The 17,515-nt window shown below is 38.3% G+C and overlaps 1 protein-coding gene across 1 annotated transcript in view; it reads left to right on the top strand.

Moving 5' to 3' along the window:
- ITGA8 (integrin subunit alpha 8) overlaps positions 1–17,515 on the top strand; it is a 175,997-nt gene that overhangs the window by 96,488 nt on the left and 61,994 nt on the right. Inside the window, exons 22-23 of the mRNA XM_075922446.1 lie at positions 5,866–5,945; positions 12,580–12,660. Coding sequence (XP_075778561.1) covers positions 5,866–5,945; positions 12,580–12,660 — 161 coding nt within the window. The remainder of the gene's footprint in view (positions 1–5,865; positions 5,946–12,579; positions 12,661–17,515) is intronic.

Genomic DNA, 17,515 nt, shown 5'->3' with positions numbered 1-17,515 from the left:
ATTTGTTTTCTGGAAGTTGTGTAGTTGAGATCATAAACATTCTTAAATCTTTAGCTAGAGAGATACAATAGTGACTCTTCAATACCTAGAACCTCTGCAGTTCTGCAGCAGTTTAAGACCAACTTGTTTGGGAAGACTAGTAGGCTTGAGTGGCAGGGTTTAGTGAAGTACTTGCGGAATACTATGCTGCAGTAAAACTTAGAATGGTCTGTAGTTTCACATCTTCAGAAAGCATTATTGGGAGTGGGATTACAGGTCTCTGGCTTTTGGCAAATCCATGACTGAAATTTTTACTATTCGTGAAATTGACTTAGCCTTTTCATGGCTTTTTAAAAAAACAGGAAGTGTGGCCCAAATGTTGACTATAACTTCATGCTGCCATTCCAAAGTAAATATACCTGCACTAAAGCATGGGACAAGAGTAAGAAGTTGATTCTAAATATTTTTAACTGGATTGCTTGTCTAGTACATGGAAGGTATCGGAGCAATTGTCTTAAAGACTGAAGTCCTTCCAAAGTCATTACTATTTCTGATGCCAGTTCAGTGGCTCAGACTGCATACTGCATACTAATGCTAGGTGCCTGCCAATAATGTTGGAGTTTTTAATAAGGTAATCTTAGCAAGAGAGGTCCATGACTGAATGGAGACTGGAAATGAAAAGGGAGAAGGCATGCTTAACATGGAGAAGGGCTTTATCATCCTATCAGACTGCCCAGCCACAAGGAATCTATGAAAATCTAAGAAGAATCTAAGAATCCATTCACTAGAGAGGAAGTGGGCAAGGCCATAACATTCACCAAACTTGGAAAGCCTGCAGGGCCAGACAGTGTCTTCCTGACTTTCTGAAAAACAGGTCAGCATGGCCACAGCAGCCTGATGCAGTTCTTTCCCTGAATGGATGCCACTGGCCAAACAACCAAAGTATGGAAACAGGTAAATGCCTCTGCTATCCTGAGACCTTGGAATGCAGTCACACTCTGGAAAATCCCCAGCTGATATCATTACTATATAGAATGTACAAGCTCTTGGAAAGATTGTTACTCCAGTCAGCTATACCTGTTTTTGAGTATACATTCCTAAAGAAGATTTAGGCCAGGACAAAGCATCTGTGATCAGGTAATAAGACATAAAATATCATATTGCATCTATATAAATCCATGGCATGCTCATATCTTGATTACTGCATTCAGATCTGGTTGCTCCATCTCAAAAGAGAGATATAAGGAATTGGAAAAGGAAGGGCAACAGAAATGATTAGAGATATGAATAATTTCCTTATGGGAGAGATTAATAAGATTGGGACTTTTGACTAAAGTCCCAATGACTAAACAGGTATATGAGAAAGTAAATAAGGAAGTGTCATTTACTCCTAACACAAGAGCTAGAGGTCATCAAATGAAAATAATAGAAAGCAGGTTAAAACAAATGAAAGTATTTCTTCGCACAACACACAGTCAACTTGTGTAACTCTTGCTAGAGGATGTTGTAAAGAATAAGGCCAAAACCAACTTAAAAAAAAACAAAAACCCTGGATAAGTTCATGGAGGATAGATCCATCAATGGCTTAGCCAAGATGGGCAGAGATGTAAAACCATACTCTGAAGGATCCCTAGGCTCTGCTTGCCAGAATGGATCACTTGCTGATTTCTGAGAATGGATCACTTGCTGATTTCTGTTGTGTTTATTCCCTCTGAAATGCCTGGCACTGACCATAGTCAGAATACAGGTTATAGGGCTACATGGACCCAGTATGGCTGTTCTTATGTTCCACCTAAGCAGCCACTATGAAAATAAGTGCTTGACTGTCACCTTCTTTAGCACCAAATGCAATTACGAGTATTTCCAAAAATATCTCCAGGTAGTTCCTGATTGAAGCCTCTCATAACATCAATATCTGATGAAGACAGCTGGCAGGATAAATGCTAGTCCACAAATTATTTGGCGCTAGTTGGGGGAACAGATTCTCACATCTTGTAGACTGCCCCATTGGCCTGGCTTGTCTCAGCAGCTGAATGTTGTATACAGTGTATATTTGCTGCAGGTAGCACAAATATGAAACTTGTCAATAGATAGCATAGACAGGTAACATCAATTTCTTGCACAAGAAAGCCCAATGGCTAAAATGGCCATCGGAGCTTTCTTGCGCAAGAGAGCATCTACACTGGCATGGATGCTTTTGTGCAAAAGCAAATTTTTTGCACAAAGATACATGCCATTGTAGACGCTCTCTTACTCAAAAACTCTAACACAAAAACTCTTGCGTTTAGAGTATTTGCGCTAAATCTTGCCAGTCTAGACGTAGCCTAGAACTGTCACCAAAAGACTAGTAGTAGAGTATGTGAAAAATAGGCAGGATCAAGAATCAGGACCTGCTCACGGATCCTACAGACCAACCACCTGGCTTCACCATGGCCAATATGGATCACATTGAACTATATCAAAAGCATACACCTTCATTGCCTACTACACAAATGAAAAATGAAGGATGATCCAGTGTATATGAATGTAGAGAAGACATCCAAACTAAGGAATATTTGTAGGGAGCAACTGACTTCTAAAATACTTCTCTGGAAAGGTAGCTTTGATTGATTTCATTTACCAGAAGCCATATCATTCATGACAAACTTGGACATCAACCTTTAATGTTCCTTCTGAAGCTATCACACAGAAGATGATGATGTGGGAGCACAGGGAAATTTGTCTGTTTTGTTTGTATAGAGAGACGTGGTTGCCACAGTTGCTAATGTTGTACCTTTTGTACGCACTAAAATACACTTTTCAAAAATAAGCTTAATGTAGGTTGTATGTAGGCAGCAAATGTGGAGCTGTCATCTGTCTTCTAGCATAACTCTGGGTGCCATAATAATATTATGGGGAATCTGACCTGGTTCGTGGTGATATAATCCTGACAAAACTAATACACTTCACCTACAAACTTAAAATTAAAATCATGTTAATATTGTATTAATAAACCTGCTGCTAAAGATCCAACATACTGGCCACACCAATGGTCCCTAGAGAGTCACCATCGGCATACAAGAGCATCTTTGCTCCATAATTATTAGAGCCAACTACTATCAGCTACAGAAAAGACATAGAGCTACACAGAGGCAACATCTGCAGCTCATTAGTATTTTACAGTAGGAATGCTGTTTCAGTATTAAATAAGGGATTAAGCCCAGCCTGAGGGAGCTCTAATAGATCATCAAAACTGCAGTGTATGTCTATTCCATTAGATCAGAGGGAAACTGTACCTTGGTTTCACTGAAGTGATCTTATTATAATATTGAAATAAAAATTCACCATACGCTGGTCATTAGACACAGTGGAACAACTCTTGAATTCCTTACTTTGTTTTCACTCAGTGAAACATAGACGTGGGAACTAGGGATGTGAAGGAATGCTGCAGCACCCTCAATTTTTGTATGAGGTCTCTGCCGCTAGCCCCATGCTCAGGGTCCCTAGCTGCAGGAACCATACCAGGGGCTCTGCTCCTGGCCTCATGCACAGGAACCGTGCCCAGAGCTCTGCTCCTGGCTCGGTGTCTGGGGTCCATGCAAGGGTTCTGCTCCTGTTGGATCCATGCTTGGGGCTGTCTTTGTCCTGGCTACAAGACCAGCACCTGGGACTTTACTTCTTCCCCCAGCTCTGGTTCCAGCCCTAATCCCCTTACTCCTGTCTCCTGCCTTTAAAAAACACATCCTGGTTCTTCCCCCAGCTCTGGGGAGATGGGGCATGGACAGGTATTAAAGGGGTGTGCAAGGTAAAAAGTTTGAGGACCACTGGTTTGCAGCACAGTCACTGTAAAAAGTGTTCCAGTACCACTACAGTGGAAGATTTTGATTCAAAAAATTAAATGTGTGTGTTGCAGAGACATTTTTGATACCACCACCACCATTATCATCATTAGAAGGTAGCCATAATGACAAGTCTCTTACAGGCCTTCAAGCATCTATTCAACATTAGTTTCCTTCAGTAGCAGTTTCTGTTCATCTTAGACAAAGACCTGAACTTGCAGCATTCTTTTATGCTATCTATATTGCCTTCCACATAGCACAACACGAATAACTGAAGGAAAAGAATGAAATACATTCACTCTAAAAATAGTCCTCTAGGTGAATTTAAACTCACTAATCCCCCATTATGTGCTGCAACTGAAGAAAGAGAGGAAAAATTAAAGGAAGATTTAAAGAATCAACACTTAATCCAAGATGTTTGGTCAAACTTGAGAAATGACCACATGGTGACATGCATTCCTCTTGAATGTTGTGAATTCTAGATCTGAAAAGAAAACTCTGGATTATTGTGTTTATGATGGTGAAGATGCCACACAAGCAGGCAAAAAAAAAAGTATGACAAGAAGGTCTCTTTCACTTGTTCAAACAGAAACATGAGAACTGAAAGTGTAATAATGCAAACTTTGCCTGAAAACAGAGGATTGATGGTCCAGTTTCCCAACACATACCTGATGGAATTCTCAAGAAGAATTTGTCTCTACGGGTATGTCTACACTACCCCGCTAGTTCGAACTAGCGGGGTAATGTATGCATACCGCACTTGCTAATGAAGCCCGGGATTTGAATTTCCCGGGCTTCATTAGCATAAGCGGGGAGCCGCCATTTTTAAATCCCCGCTGCTTCGAACCCCGTGTAGCGCGGCTACACGGGGCTCGAACTAGGTAGTTCGGACTAGGGTGCCTATTCCGAACTACCGGTACACCTCGTTTCACGAGGAGTAACGGTAGTTCGGAATAGGACCCTAGTCCGAACTACCTAGTTCGAGCCCCGTGTAGCCGCGCTACACGGGGTTCGAAGCAGCGGGGATTTAAAAATGGCGGCTCCCCGCTTATGCTAATGAAGCCCGGGAAATTCAAATCCCGGGCTTCATTAGCAAGTGCGGTATGCATACATTACCCCGCTAGTTCGAACTAGCGGGGTAGTGTAGACATACCCTTGATGTGCACATATAGTCATACCACTAACATTTTCAGGGAGCACAAGGAGGGTTCTGATCAAAACATATAGGCTGTGTCTAGACTGCACCCCTTTTGCGGAAAAGGGATGCAGATTAGACACAGCGCAATTGCAAATGAAGCGGGGATTTAAATCTTCCCTGCTTCATTTGCATGAACATGGCTGCCGCTTTTTTCCGGCTCGGGGCTTTGCCGGCAAAAAGCGCCAGTCTAGATGGGGATCTTTCGGAAAATAAAGCCTTTTCTGAAAGACCCCTTATTCCTGATTTTAAGAGGAATAAGGGATCTTTCGGAAAAGGCTTTATTTTCCGAAAGATCCCCGTTCAGACTGGCGCTTTTTGCCGGCAAAGCCCCGAGCCGAAAAAAGTAGCAGCCATGTTCATGCAAATGATGCGGGGAAGATTTAAATCCCGCTTCATTTGCAATTGCACTGTATCTAATCTGCATCCCTTTTCCGCAAAAGGGGTGCAGTCTAGACACAGCCATAGTGTGTCTGATACAAGACGATGAATGTAAGTTAAGGAGTATTCAGAAGGCATTTGCAGGCTGAATACCGCTTGCAGTTTCAGTTCCAAATGAAAAACATTTTAAGTAATCCACTTCTGTATTTTTAATTGACAAGGTTTTAGATGTTCCCTTAATAGTTATTAATGCATAATTACACATGGTTTGTACAAATCTACAAATTATAACTTTAAAGAATGTTGTTTTCCCATGATGAGTCATGTCTTTAAAACTGTCACTTTTGATAATGGAGTTCTCATTTGTTTTGGGGTGGGGAGTGGACCCTATAATGAGTGTGTTAATCAGGTCTGCTGTTTTTGTAGTGAACATTTAAAACATTTAAACTGTCATTTTGAACTGTTACTCACAAAATGCTTGTTTTTTCTTAGTTCTCTACTGGCATCCGATTTTCCGTTCAGCATTTTGAAAATGCCGATTTCAGCATCAAGTTTGAACTGCAAATAAAAAGGTTAGCTATTTTACCAAGTACATAATGATTTAAATTCATATATACCCATATTTCAAAACTCTACAATGAATTATTATTTGTCAAAATTCATTTCTTCTGATTATGGTCAGTGGTTTCATAGGTACCAGCATTATGGAAAATGTCAAAAACTTGATATTCCTCCAAAGAATTGCTCAAGACTACTCTTCTTGAAATACATAATTAGGCATGGCAGAATTCAATTAGCTATATTATCCAATCAAACTGTGTGTGCATGTGACAGTTTTGATTGGATAATATTAAAGCTTGTTTGTAAGCATTCTTCTTATTTGTTTTTATTTTTAAATTTTCATAGTTGTGGGAAATTAAGGGGTGGTCAGACAGTAGTAGCGGTCAAACAATAATTACTTAAAGACAATAGATTCTGAAATTTAAAAAAAGTTAGAGCTTTATAACCATTAAAACACAATTTCATATGTTGGCATGGTATTTTGACAAAGTAAATGCTTTAAATCAAACGCTAATAAGTTGTAAAGCAGCATTTTTGTCAAACCAAATTTTGATTGCTATTGACTGAAATATTTTTATTGATTTATGTTTGTGTTGTGTGATAAAATCTGATCCTTCCAAGCCTTAGAAACACATTTTCACACAAGAAAAAATAAAAAAGCTGGCTTCTCCGATATGCCCCTTTAAGAAAATAGAAAGTCCACAGTTGGAGCTTGACTGATTTTTCCAATGAAATGTTTTAATTAAAAAGGCCTTTTTACACAAAAATACTTATTAAAAAACTTTATTTTTCTAAATGTTTAATTTTTCATGATATTTGTTACTGATATTTTTATATTTTCTGGAATTTAAATTATAAAAATATTGTATACCGATTGGTTTAAAATAAAAATCTTAGAGCTACTCAGAAATGTTGACAGTTTTCGATCAAAATATAGTTAATCAAAAGCAAAACATTTTGCAAAAATCTTGATTAAAGTTGAGGGGAAATGTTGAAATGATTCATTTCAGCTTTTTCACTTCATTTAGATAATATCAAAACATTCTGGGAAAGTAAACATCTAGCTCAGACTACCATTTTGATTTACCATATTTTAGTGAATATACCTCGCATCCGAATATACCCTGCACCCAAATATACCCCGTGGTTTTTCTGAATTGAGTAAAAAAAAAATCTGGTATGCCCTACACACGAGTATAACCTGCAGGGTATACAAGACTTTTTTTTCAAACTATGCCGGGTATATTAGCTAATTTATGGTGCCAGGAAGGAAGCGGGGGAGGGGTTAGCCAGCCTCACTGCCCTGGTTCCTGCGCAGCCGCCAGCCTCCGGACGGGGGAGTGCTCATCCCCCTGGTTCCTGCAGCTGTGCAGGAACCAGGGGGATGAGCGCTCCTCTGTCTGGAGGCTGGTGGCTGCGCAGGAACTCACCAAGTGAGTAAAAAAAAATTGTATACCCTGCACCTGAGTATACCCCATGGGTGGTGGGGTGGTGCTGGGTTTGTAAAAACGCATATAACCCGCAGGTTATATGCACTAAAATATGGTACTTAGGTTAGACTTACATTCATTTTTCAATATATGTGAGTTTTTTAATACTTGAATGTAATATAAAATTGTAAACAAAACGAGGTCACAAAATAAACAAAAATAAAAATTTTGAGACTTCAGATTTTTGTTACAGTTTGGAATGAGAATTTCCCATGCAACAGAAATTCCAGTCTCTGACCAGTTCTCTCAATAACCATTTTGATAAGAGCTTTGAGAAAAGTTACAATTTTAAGAGTCTAGCTTGAATCATATGGAATTGGGGATTTTTAAAATATTTTTCTACTAGCAATAGCTACAGTGATATGGCTGAAGTGCTAATAACAGATGTTCCTCTGCTGGGCAGTGTTTCAGGTGATGACATTCCATCCCATCCCTCCCAAACCCTTAGTATGGAAATTGATCTGATATGGAAAAGTGGCAGAAGAACACACAATGCAAGTTATCCAAAGGCTGGCAGATCTCCTACTGCAGTGGTTCTCAAACTTTTTCAGTGACCCCCTCTCTCACCTCATCACCTAGAACACCAGATCTCCTGCCAGCATTTGTCATAATCCCCCTCACTCATTCAGTGCCTCATACTATTGGTTAGTTGCACCATTTGGCTGTAAGTGCCTAGCAGAAGGGAGTTACCAGTAGTTTCAATGTAAGTGTCAGGTGAGAAGTGATGGCTATATTTACATATAAGATGCCTACACATGACTCACATAACCCTAACATCATTAATAACACTGTAAATAAATTCCCAAGTGAAAAACATGGGTTCACATATGGAGTTGGGAGGTTCTGACCTATGGCTTCGTGTGGCTTGATTAGATAGAGGTTCTGATGCTTAAAACCTGAGAACATCTGCTCCAAACAAATCTGAATTCTTAGGAAATCCAGAGAACATTTATTCCCATTAATGGGTGTAATGCATTCAGCTATAGGAGTACAAACTGTGTAGAAATATTCATAGAATCATAGAATAATAGGACTGGAAGGGACCTCGAGAGGTCATCGAGTCCAGCCCCCCACCCTCAAGGCAGGACCAAGCTCCGTCTACACCATCCCTGACAGATGTCTATCTAACCTGTTCTTAAATATCTCCAGAGAGGGAGATTCCACCACCTCCCTTGGCAATTTATTCCAATATTTGACCACCCTGACAGTTAGGAATTTTTTCCTAATGTCCAATCTAAACCTCCCTTGCTGCACTTTAAGCCCATTACTCCTTGTCCTGTCCTCAGAAACCAAGAGGAACAAATTTTCTCCTTCCTCCTTGTGACACCCTTTTAGATATTTGAAAACCGCTATCATGTCCCCCCTTAATCTTCCTTTTTCCAAACTAAACAAGCCCAGTTCATGAAGCCTGGCTTCATAGGTAATGTTCTCTAAACCTTTAATCATTCTTGTGGCTCTTCTCTGTACGCTTTCCAATTTCTCTTGAAATGTGGCGCCCAGAACTGGACACAGTACTCCAGCTGAGGCCTAACTAGTGCAGAGTAGAGTGGCAGAATGACTTCACGAGTTTTGCTTACAACACACCTGTTGATACAACCTAGAATCATATTTGCTTTTTTTGCAACAGCATCACACTGTTGACTCATATTCAACTTGTGGTCCACTATGACCCCTAGATCCCTTTCCGCACTGCTCCTTCCGAGACAGTCGCTTCCCATCTTGTATGTATGGAACTGATTGTTCCTTCCTAAGTGGAGCACTTTGCATTTCTCTTTATTAAACCTCATCCTGTTTACCTCTGACCATTTCTCTAACTTGCTAAGGTCATTTAGAATTATGTCCCTATCCCCCAAAGAAGTTGCAACCCCATCCAGTTTGGTATCATCTGCAAACTTAATAAGCGTACTGTCTATCCCAATATCTACATCATTGATGAAGATATTGAACAGAACGGGTCCCAAAACAGACCCTTGAGGAACTCCACTTCTTATCCCTTTCCAGCAGGATTTAGTACTGTTAACAACAACTCTCTGACTATGGTTATCCAGCCAGTTATGCACTCACCTTATCGTGGCCCTATCTAAGTTATATTTGCCTAGTTTATCAATAAGAATATCATGCGAGACCGTATCAAATGCCTTACTAAAGTCTAGGTATATGACATCCATCGCTTCTCCCTTATCCACAAGGCTCGTTATCCTATCAAAGAAAGCTATCAGATTAGTTTGGCATGACTTGTTCTTCACAAACCCATGCTGGCTATTCCCTATCACTTTATTACCTTCCAAGTGTGTGCATATGATTTCCTTAATTACATGCTCCATTATCTTCCCTGGGACAGACGTTTAACTGACCGGTCTGTAGTTTTCTGGGTTGTTCTTATTTCCCTTTTTATAGATGGGCACAATATTTGCCCTTTTCCAGTCTTCTGGAATCTCCCCTGTCTGCCATGATTTTTCAAAGATCATAGCTAAAGGCTCAGATACCTCCTCTATCAGCTCCTTGAGTATCCTGGGATGCATTTCATCAGGACCTGGTGACTTGCTGACATCTAACTTTCCTAAGTGATTTTTAACTTGTTCTTTGTGTATCCTATCTTCTAAACTTACCCTCTCTCTGCTTGTATTCACTATGTTAGGCACACCTGCAGACTTCTCGGTGAAGACCGAAACAAAGAAGTCATTGAGCATCTCCGCCATTTCCAAGTTTCCTGTTACTGCTTCTCCCTCCTCACTGAGCAGTGGGCCTACCCTGTCCTTGGTCTTCCTCTTGCTTCTAATGTATTTATAAAAGGTCGTCTTGTTTCCCTTTATGCCTGTAGCTAGTTTAGGTAAGAACGTTCTGCTTCCAAACATTTAGATTAAAATGCTGCACAGCTTCCCCTAGCATCCACCCACACTACATTTGAATTATTTTATTCTCTTACTGAAGCATAAATACACCTTGCCATACTCAGATGACTTTGTGTTCCTTCTATAAGAGCAGTCAAGCTTATGTGTGTCCTAAATTTTAAGTATTATTTCTACTTTCTTAGTGAAAGGATAAAACAATAATAAACAAGGAAACAGGAAACCTAACAGGAAAGGAGGAATAAGCATAAAACGTATTTGGCTTGGACATGTCGTTCAGCATAAGTAGTTTTTCTAGAGGAAACCACTGATTAATTTGTTCTAGAATAATATGCAAAAATTAAAATATTCCACATACCAAAAGTGTAATTGGAGAAAAGGAAGCTTTTCTTATGGCGAGATGCTAGGGAAGTAGTAGTAGTAGCAGCAGCAGTATTTTAGTCCCTTTTTTGACATTAATTTTGTTAGGCACAAATAGTTTCCTTAGATATCTGTACACAAAGCTGTGCCGTGTATATCAGTACATAGACTTCTTTATTTAAAACACTAGCATAATGAGGAGAAATACCATACACATCAAAGGAAACGTAAGTGCCCCCAATATTTAGCTATAATCTGATTCTGTTTAGTCTGTGCATATGAGCTCTACTGTCCTTGTAGGAATTGGTGTGCACTGTATCCTAATAAATTAATGTTATGATTGCCTGTGTATTGACAAAAAAATTAATATTTTAACTTTAGCAGTAGTCCCCATGCTGCTTTCCAGGGCTACAAAGACATGACAGTGCAGGGCCAAAACAAAAAATAAAATGACATTTTGAAAAAGGAATGCAACAGTTTACAAACTAATTAAAGTTGCCTCTAATTTAGCAGTTTGGACCCAGAAGCCCTCAGATCAAAACAGAATTACCTTATTACTTCTCATTAGTTACTCAGTGAGAATTCTGGCCTCTTCAAAATGTTTCCATATAACTGATGTTACCCAGATGTGATAACAGTAAACTATGACAGCAATAGAGAGACAAACTCTGGTGGAAAGGGGCCCTGTAAGCTTGCTTGAAAAAACTCACTATACTTACATCATGATGAAAATGAGTTGAGATTTCAAATATTTATATTGCATATGTATATGTTTTTTATTCCACGAATCTTACCTCACTTGGATAGACCCTAATCTTATAATCAGTCATATTGAAGTGAAAAGGATTACATGCATAGGGAGGGTTTGTAAGATGATAAAGCCCACATATTTGTTTAGAGAAAAGTAAGAGAATTGGACCTTAACTTTGGAGATTCATTTTTATTGCTGAGTGAGATCTGGAATAGAAAGACTGAGGAAAAATGTAGTTAATTCAGTGATAGATTTTCCCTGATTAAAATTAAATGAAAAATCATTGTTCTTCTAACTCACAAGTTTGGAGAGCCTTAAAAGTTAAACATAAACAGAGGCCAGCTTGTTAGCTTTGCTGTGTTTTCATGCACAAAATTATTCATAATTTCACTGGGATTCCCCCATACAGAGAGACGACAAGATCAGACCAGATAGCTTACATCGTCTCATAACCAAGTTAAACAAATTCTCTAAGTAATTGTTCTTTTGTGTCATAACCAGATCAAAACATTTTCTAAAAGAAGCCATATGATCAAAAAGTTCATAAAATTGAGTATCTCAGAATTATGGGAGGTGTGGTACACAAGATAATGTATTAAACATTCACTAATAGTGTGCATAACAAATGGTAATAAAATAACACAGTGTGCCTGATTTTTCTTTGAAAGAATTTCATTGTTTCTTTATTACCAAATCTCAGTATTTTCAAACCTATACTACTACTTAAATGTTGGATAAAGGATGGAAGTCCCATCCAGTTGCAAAAAGAAGATTTAGATGGCAGAAAAATGGTTAATATAACTGGTCATTCATAAGACAGTGTTCCTAAAATGAGGTGCTACTGTATATAGTAGGAAATCAAATAAAAATGGTATATAAGACTCTATAGAAACTTAAGATACAATATGAAAGAAATTATTTTTTGTTGTCATAGCAGATTCCTTGAAGTATACCCCATATATATTATATATTAGTATATGTATGTCCATGCGTATGAATGCTTGCATACAAAATTATTAGATTTTCTAGGTTCTAAAGTTTGTAATATAATATTTCCTAGATTAGCCTCTTCTAATTACTTGATGGTAGATACTGGCATTAAACTGAATTCTAAAATGTCAGAGTTAGTATTAAATGATTGTTTTTCTGATTTTGTATTTGAAACCTAACTAACCTGTGTGCAAATCTATTCTAGTTCTAATAAGGTTAATCCCACCAGCAATTTGGTTAACCTTCAAATCAACATCAGTGTGATGGCGCAAGTACAGATCAGAGGGTAAGCTTTTTGATCAGAGGGTAAGCTTTTTGGAATTGCAATTCACACTTACAGTCAATGCATCTTTTTCAATTAATTTTTATATGATTATATATATTATTTAGGGCTCAGTTCTGCAACATCTTTCCAGAGTACAACTCTCACCAGACACACAAGCTTTAGGGTGAAAACTTTAGGCCCTGATCCTGTCATGTGGAGTAAATGAGCTTTCTGTCCACACAGAGACCAATTGTCATCATATATTCAATTGTGTATACACATAAGAACTGCAGATTCAATTCTGGAGTCTGGAATTATCTTAATAAATGGCAACAAGAAATTTGGAAGGGGTATTAAATCTTTTGTTAAAGGCATAATCTATCAGAGATCAGGATGAAGCCTGTGTGTGAGGGTCAACTAGTGACATATCTGCCTGTTAAGGGGCTCTGACATTGTCCTTTAAGCCAGTGGTGAGAAGGTGGGGTAGATGGGGCCTTTAGTGTGATCCAGGCTGGTGTTTACTACACATTTTTTATATTCTCACATATATTTGGAAGAAAGTAAGAGGCATCTGTGATAAATAAACAAAACAATAGTTAGACTATAGAGCTTTCCTCTTCAGTCCTGAGGAGTATTCATGATTTTGTATGTACAGTGTTAATTATTTCCTAGATAATTGTATGCTGTTACTGATATCTAAACTAGACCCAATAAATGAAATGCAAGTACTATATTGCTGTTTATGTATCCAGCACCCACAAGTATCCCAGGTACCTCACAGATCATAGAGAATACATGGTTTCTGCTCCAAAGAACAAACAATTTAAGATTACCTATCTCAGCGTGCATCTGCACTGCACCCTTGGCTTGAAATAAGCTATGCAATTTGAGCTATACAAATTGCGTAGGTGATTTTGAGTATATTTCGAAATAGCTTATTTCATAATTTGGCATCTGCACAGCACCAAATTTTGAAATAAACTGCTATTCTGAAATGTCTTTTAATCCTTGTGGAACAAGGTTGACAGGGACATTGGAATAGCACGCTCATTATTTTGAAAGATATTTCAAAATAACGGGTTTTCTATCAAGACATGGAATAGCTATTTTGGGATAACAGAAGTATCTTGAAACAGTGTCACAATGTAGATGTACCCTCAGAGATCTCTGTAGCCTTTTACCATGGTATCTCCCTGACCAATATATGATGGGCTTAAAATGATATGAAATCACAATTTGTAATATGTATTATTGATACTGCATATCTTAATATGCATAAAGCACATCATATCAATATAACATATATAATTTCTTATAGTCTTTATTGCCTGAATTGGTATTTGTCTTGTATAATTCTGAGAGGAGAAGGCAAGTGAGATATTATCTATTATCACACCAACTTGGGTTAATGGAAGGGATTGCAAACAACTATGATTTTATAATTCTGTTCATTTATGCTAAGTATGACTTTGCTCAACTGAAGTCATCTTTGGCATTAGCAAATAAGAAACTTGTCTAAGGCAAAATATGTTCACATTTTAAGGATGAGAATTGAGGATCCAGTAAAGAGAAGAAAGCAAAATGCACTCTGTGTGTGTGTGTGAGTGTGAGTGTGTGTGTGTGTGTGTGTGAGAGAGAGAGAGAGAGAGAGATGAGGTTGTCAAGAATAGGTGATGAGTTCAACGAACAATAAGAGATTAGAGAAAATGTGTAAAGCAATTAGGATAAAATGTTCAGTAATCGTAGTCATAAAATCCCAAGGCTCCAGATTCTATAGACATTCTTCCCACCCCTTCTGTATCTGGTGACAGTGAGACCCTTTGCCCAGAGAGGAATATGTGCCTTCAGGAATATGCTGGGTCTGGTGGAGAAGGGCCATATGGGTGTGGCATAGACTTTAGGACTTAACATCATGGAAGTTCTAGTTCAGCGGCAGCCAAGAAAGCAAATAGAACTGAGCATGTGCTGAAGTGCTTTGCTGAGGTAGGGACAAAATAAACATATAAATTGGCAACAGATTGGTTTAAACAGTGCTATTTAAGGGTAGGAATCTCCCCAACTGAGGTGCCCCCTGTTTTTCAGTGATGAAAGCAACATGTTGGATAGGAGCATAGTGAATCCATAGATTACTCTTCTGTGAGCTCTTACTTGTTTCCCTACTGTAATGCTTTTCCTACACTGCATATACATTTCTTCCAATGAAAATTTATGTGAGCAGGTAAACAGCTGGACCTGGGCATTTGAAAAAATCAACATCAAATGTTAAAAAACTTACTCAGAAATAGGTCCTAAGGCCAGTTGACCTGGGTTGCTGCCCAAGGTGCTGAAAACTGAGGGGGGGGGGGGGAAGAGGGTATGTAATACACATGAGAATTGTTTCATTTAATGAAAGCACGCTCTTCACCTTATTGACTTGTTAATTCCTTTGCTTTTGGTATTTGCCATAACATGGGTGATATGTGAAGAAACATCACAATGTCTTTGCCTCAGAAATATTGCTAATTGATAAGTTGACCCACTCACAACTGTCAGGGAATTGAGTGTATGTGGGGAGAAATAATTGAATATTTTATTAAGGAAGTTTGATAAAATTTGTCTTATTATTTGCTGAATATATATGTGTCTTATTCTGCCATGTCTGAGGTAGGGAATATATCTTCATCAAATAAGTTATTTAAAAAGAAAGAAAAAATTATTGCTCGATCCCATGCTTCCCATGTTTGTAATTTTTTTTGTAAGATATCTATGTTTCAGTGACTCCCATTTGCTTGTAGTCAAGTATCTGATAAAGAACACCAAAGAAAGGAAATCAGTTAGCATGGGAAGATTTGCAATAGGCAGAAGTCTCTTAACAAGAATTAGATAACTGCATACACACAGTAGTCTGTAAATGCTTCTCAGATATGTCTAGAGTTTGAGCCAGTGGTCCAAATTCAAGCTCAAGAAGACATACCCACATCAGCTCTGCTTAAGCTCGGGTGCCAAGAATAGAGTGTAGCTGCAGCAATAGAAGGGGCTAGTTGCCAGAGAATGTACCTAATGTTGTGGAAAGTATTCCTCCATCGTGAAGTATAAACTTACTTTCATTGGTTCAAGTTATATATCTACACCCAGCCCTGAAAACACAAATCTGTAAAATGTGAAAGGCATTATTTGGCAAACAGTTGCGTGGCTTTATCATGCAGTTATATGCTGAAAATTTCAGTTCTAGTGGTTTTCATTTTTGAAACGTGATCTAGTGAACGTACTACAGGTTGAACTTCTCTAGTCTGGCACCCTCAGGACCTGACCAGTTCTGAACCAAAGAATTTTCCAAACCACAGGAGGTCAATATTGTATAGCAATAATACTGACACTTCCACTGCTTACTGGGCTGTTAGAGGACATTTGGAGGTAAATTAGAGCTAAATAACAATACAGAAAACTAGGACTAGTGGCTCTAAACAACTTAATGGGACTGCAGGAAACTTGGCCACACCCTGAAAAGTTGACATCTGGATAACTAAATTAATTCTGGATGACAGATATTTCCATACCAGAGAGTTCTGGTCTAGAGAGGTTCAACCTGTAGATACCAAATTTAATCAGAATAACTGGTGGCTTTAACCTCATTAGATGGATGAACAATTGGCAGCTATTTGTGAGCATAAGTTTTTACATGTCTTCCATCTAAATCAGGGGCAAATGTAAAATTGGGCACACAGGAGTCATTTTGTGCATTTAATATGTTCTTTCAGCACTGTAAATTCTGCAGTTGATGCACAGACTGCCTGCTGAGCTATGAATGTTATTTCACCGGTGATAGATATGATATCCTTTAACTGGCTTTGCAATACCATGTGTAAAGGAACAGAACAGAAAGGAATTTACTTATACAAAATGTAAGCAGTATTTCATGGCATGTGGAATACTTGATGATGAAGTGATAGGCATTTCATACAATGGTACTTCTGTTGTATCATGTCATTAGTAACTTGTGCAAACCACAACCTAGGTGGCATATCATCAAAAATAAAAGCCAGCACGTTCCATGCCTTTCCTTTTACTTGAAAGCATTCATATTCCCATCAATCAGTTATTTAGTCCTATGAGACCTTGTCTATTCATAGTTTGCTTTGAATAAATGCAATGGTTAAATATTCCTGTGAAATTCCATTAGGTTACAGGACAACAAACAGCCAAGCTTACTTTGAACTACAACTCTGAATAGCAACCGGTGTGTATCTTAACAGCTGGATTTTTTTTGTTTGTTTTTAGAGGAGAATACCATCCTAGCTAACAAAAAATGCTTTATAAACCCCTGGAAGAAACTCATTATGCAAAGTTGCACTTTATCCCCCAAGACACGTACTCAGATTATCAATTTTGTTCAGTCCTCTGTTTGTATTTATACAATGATACCCTTACTAACTAACTGGAACTGTGAAGTAGTGAACTGGTTCTTTTTAAGGAAGAAAAATGCATTTGGAAAGTATAAGGAAAACTGAAATATTATGTACCTTGTTAGATTTGAAATGTATCTCCCCTTTACTGCATCATCTTCATGTCTGAGAATGTGAGGGAAATTCCCAAACCTGAGCCATTATTTTTAGGTGACAAATTTGAGGAACTGGAAAAGATGACTAATGGGGATATGATAGAGATCTGTAAAATCATGACTGGGGCAGAGAAAGTAAATAAAGAAGCATTATTTACTCATTCTCATAACACAAGAACTAGATGTCATCAAGTGAAATTAATAGGCAGCAGGTTTAAAACAAGTAAAAGGTTTTACTTTACACAATGCACAGTCCACCTGTGAAACATTGTTGGAAGATGTTGTGAAGGCCAAGACTTTAACAGGGCTCAAAAAAAGAACTAGATAGCTCCTGGAGCA

The sequence above is a fragment of the Pelodiscus sinensis genome, chromosome 2 (genome assembly GCF_049634645.1).
Source record: "Pelodiscus sinensis isolate JC-2024 chromosome 2, ASM4963464v1, whole genome shotgun sequence".
NCBI lineage: Eukaryota > Metazoa > Chordata > Testudines > Trionychidae > Pelodiscus > Pelodiscus sinensis.
The sequence above is the reverse complement of the archived record's forward strand: the minus strand, read 5'-3'. Positions and strand labels throughout refer to the sequence as shown.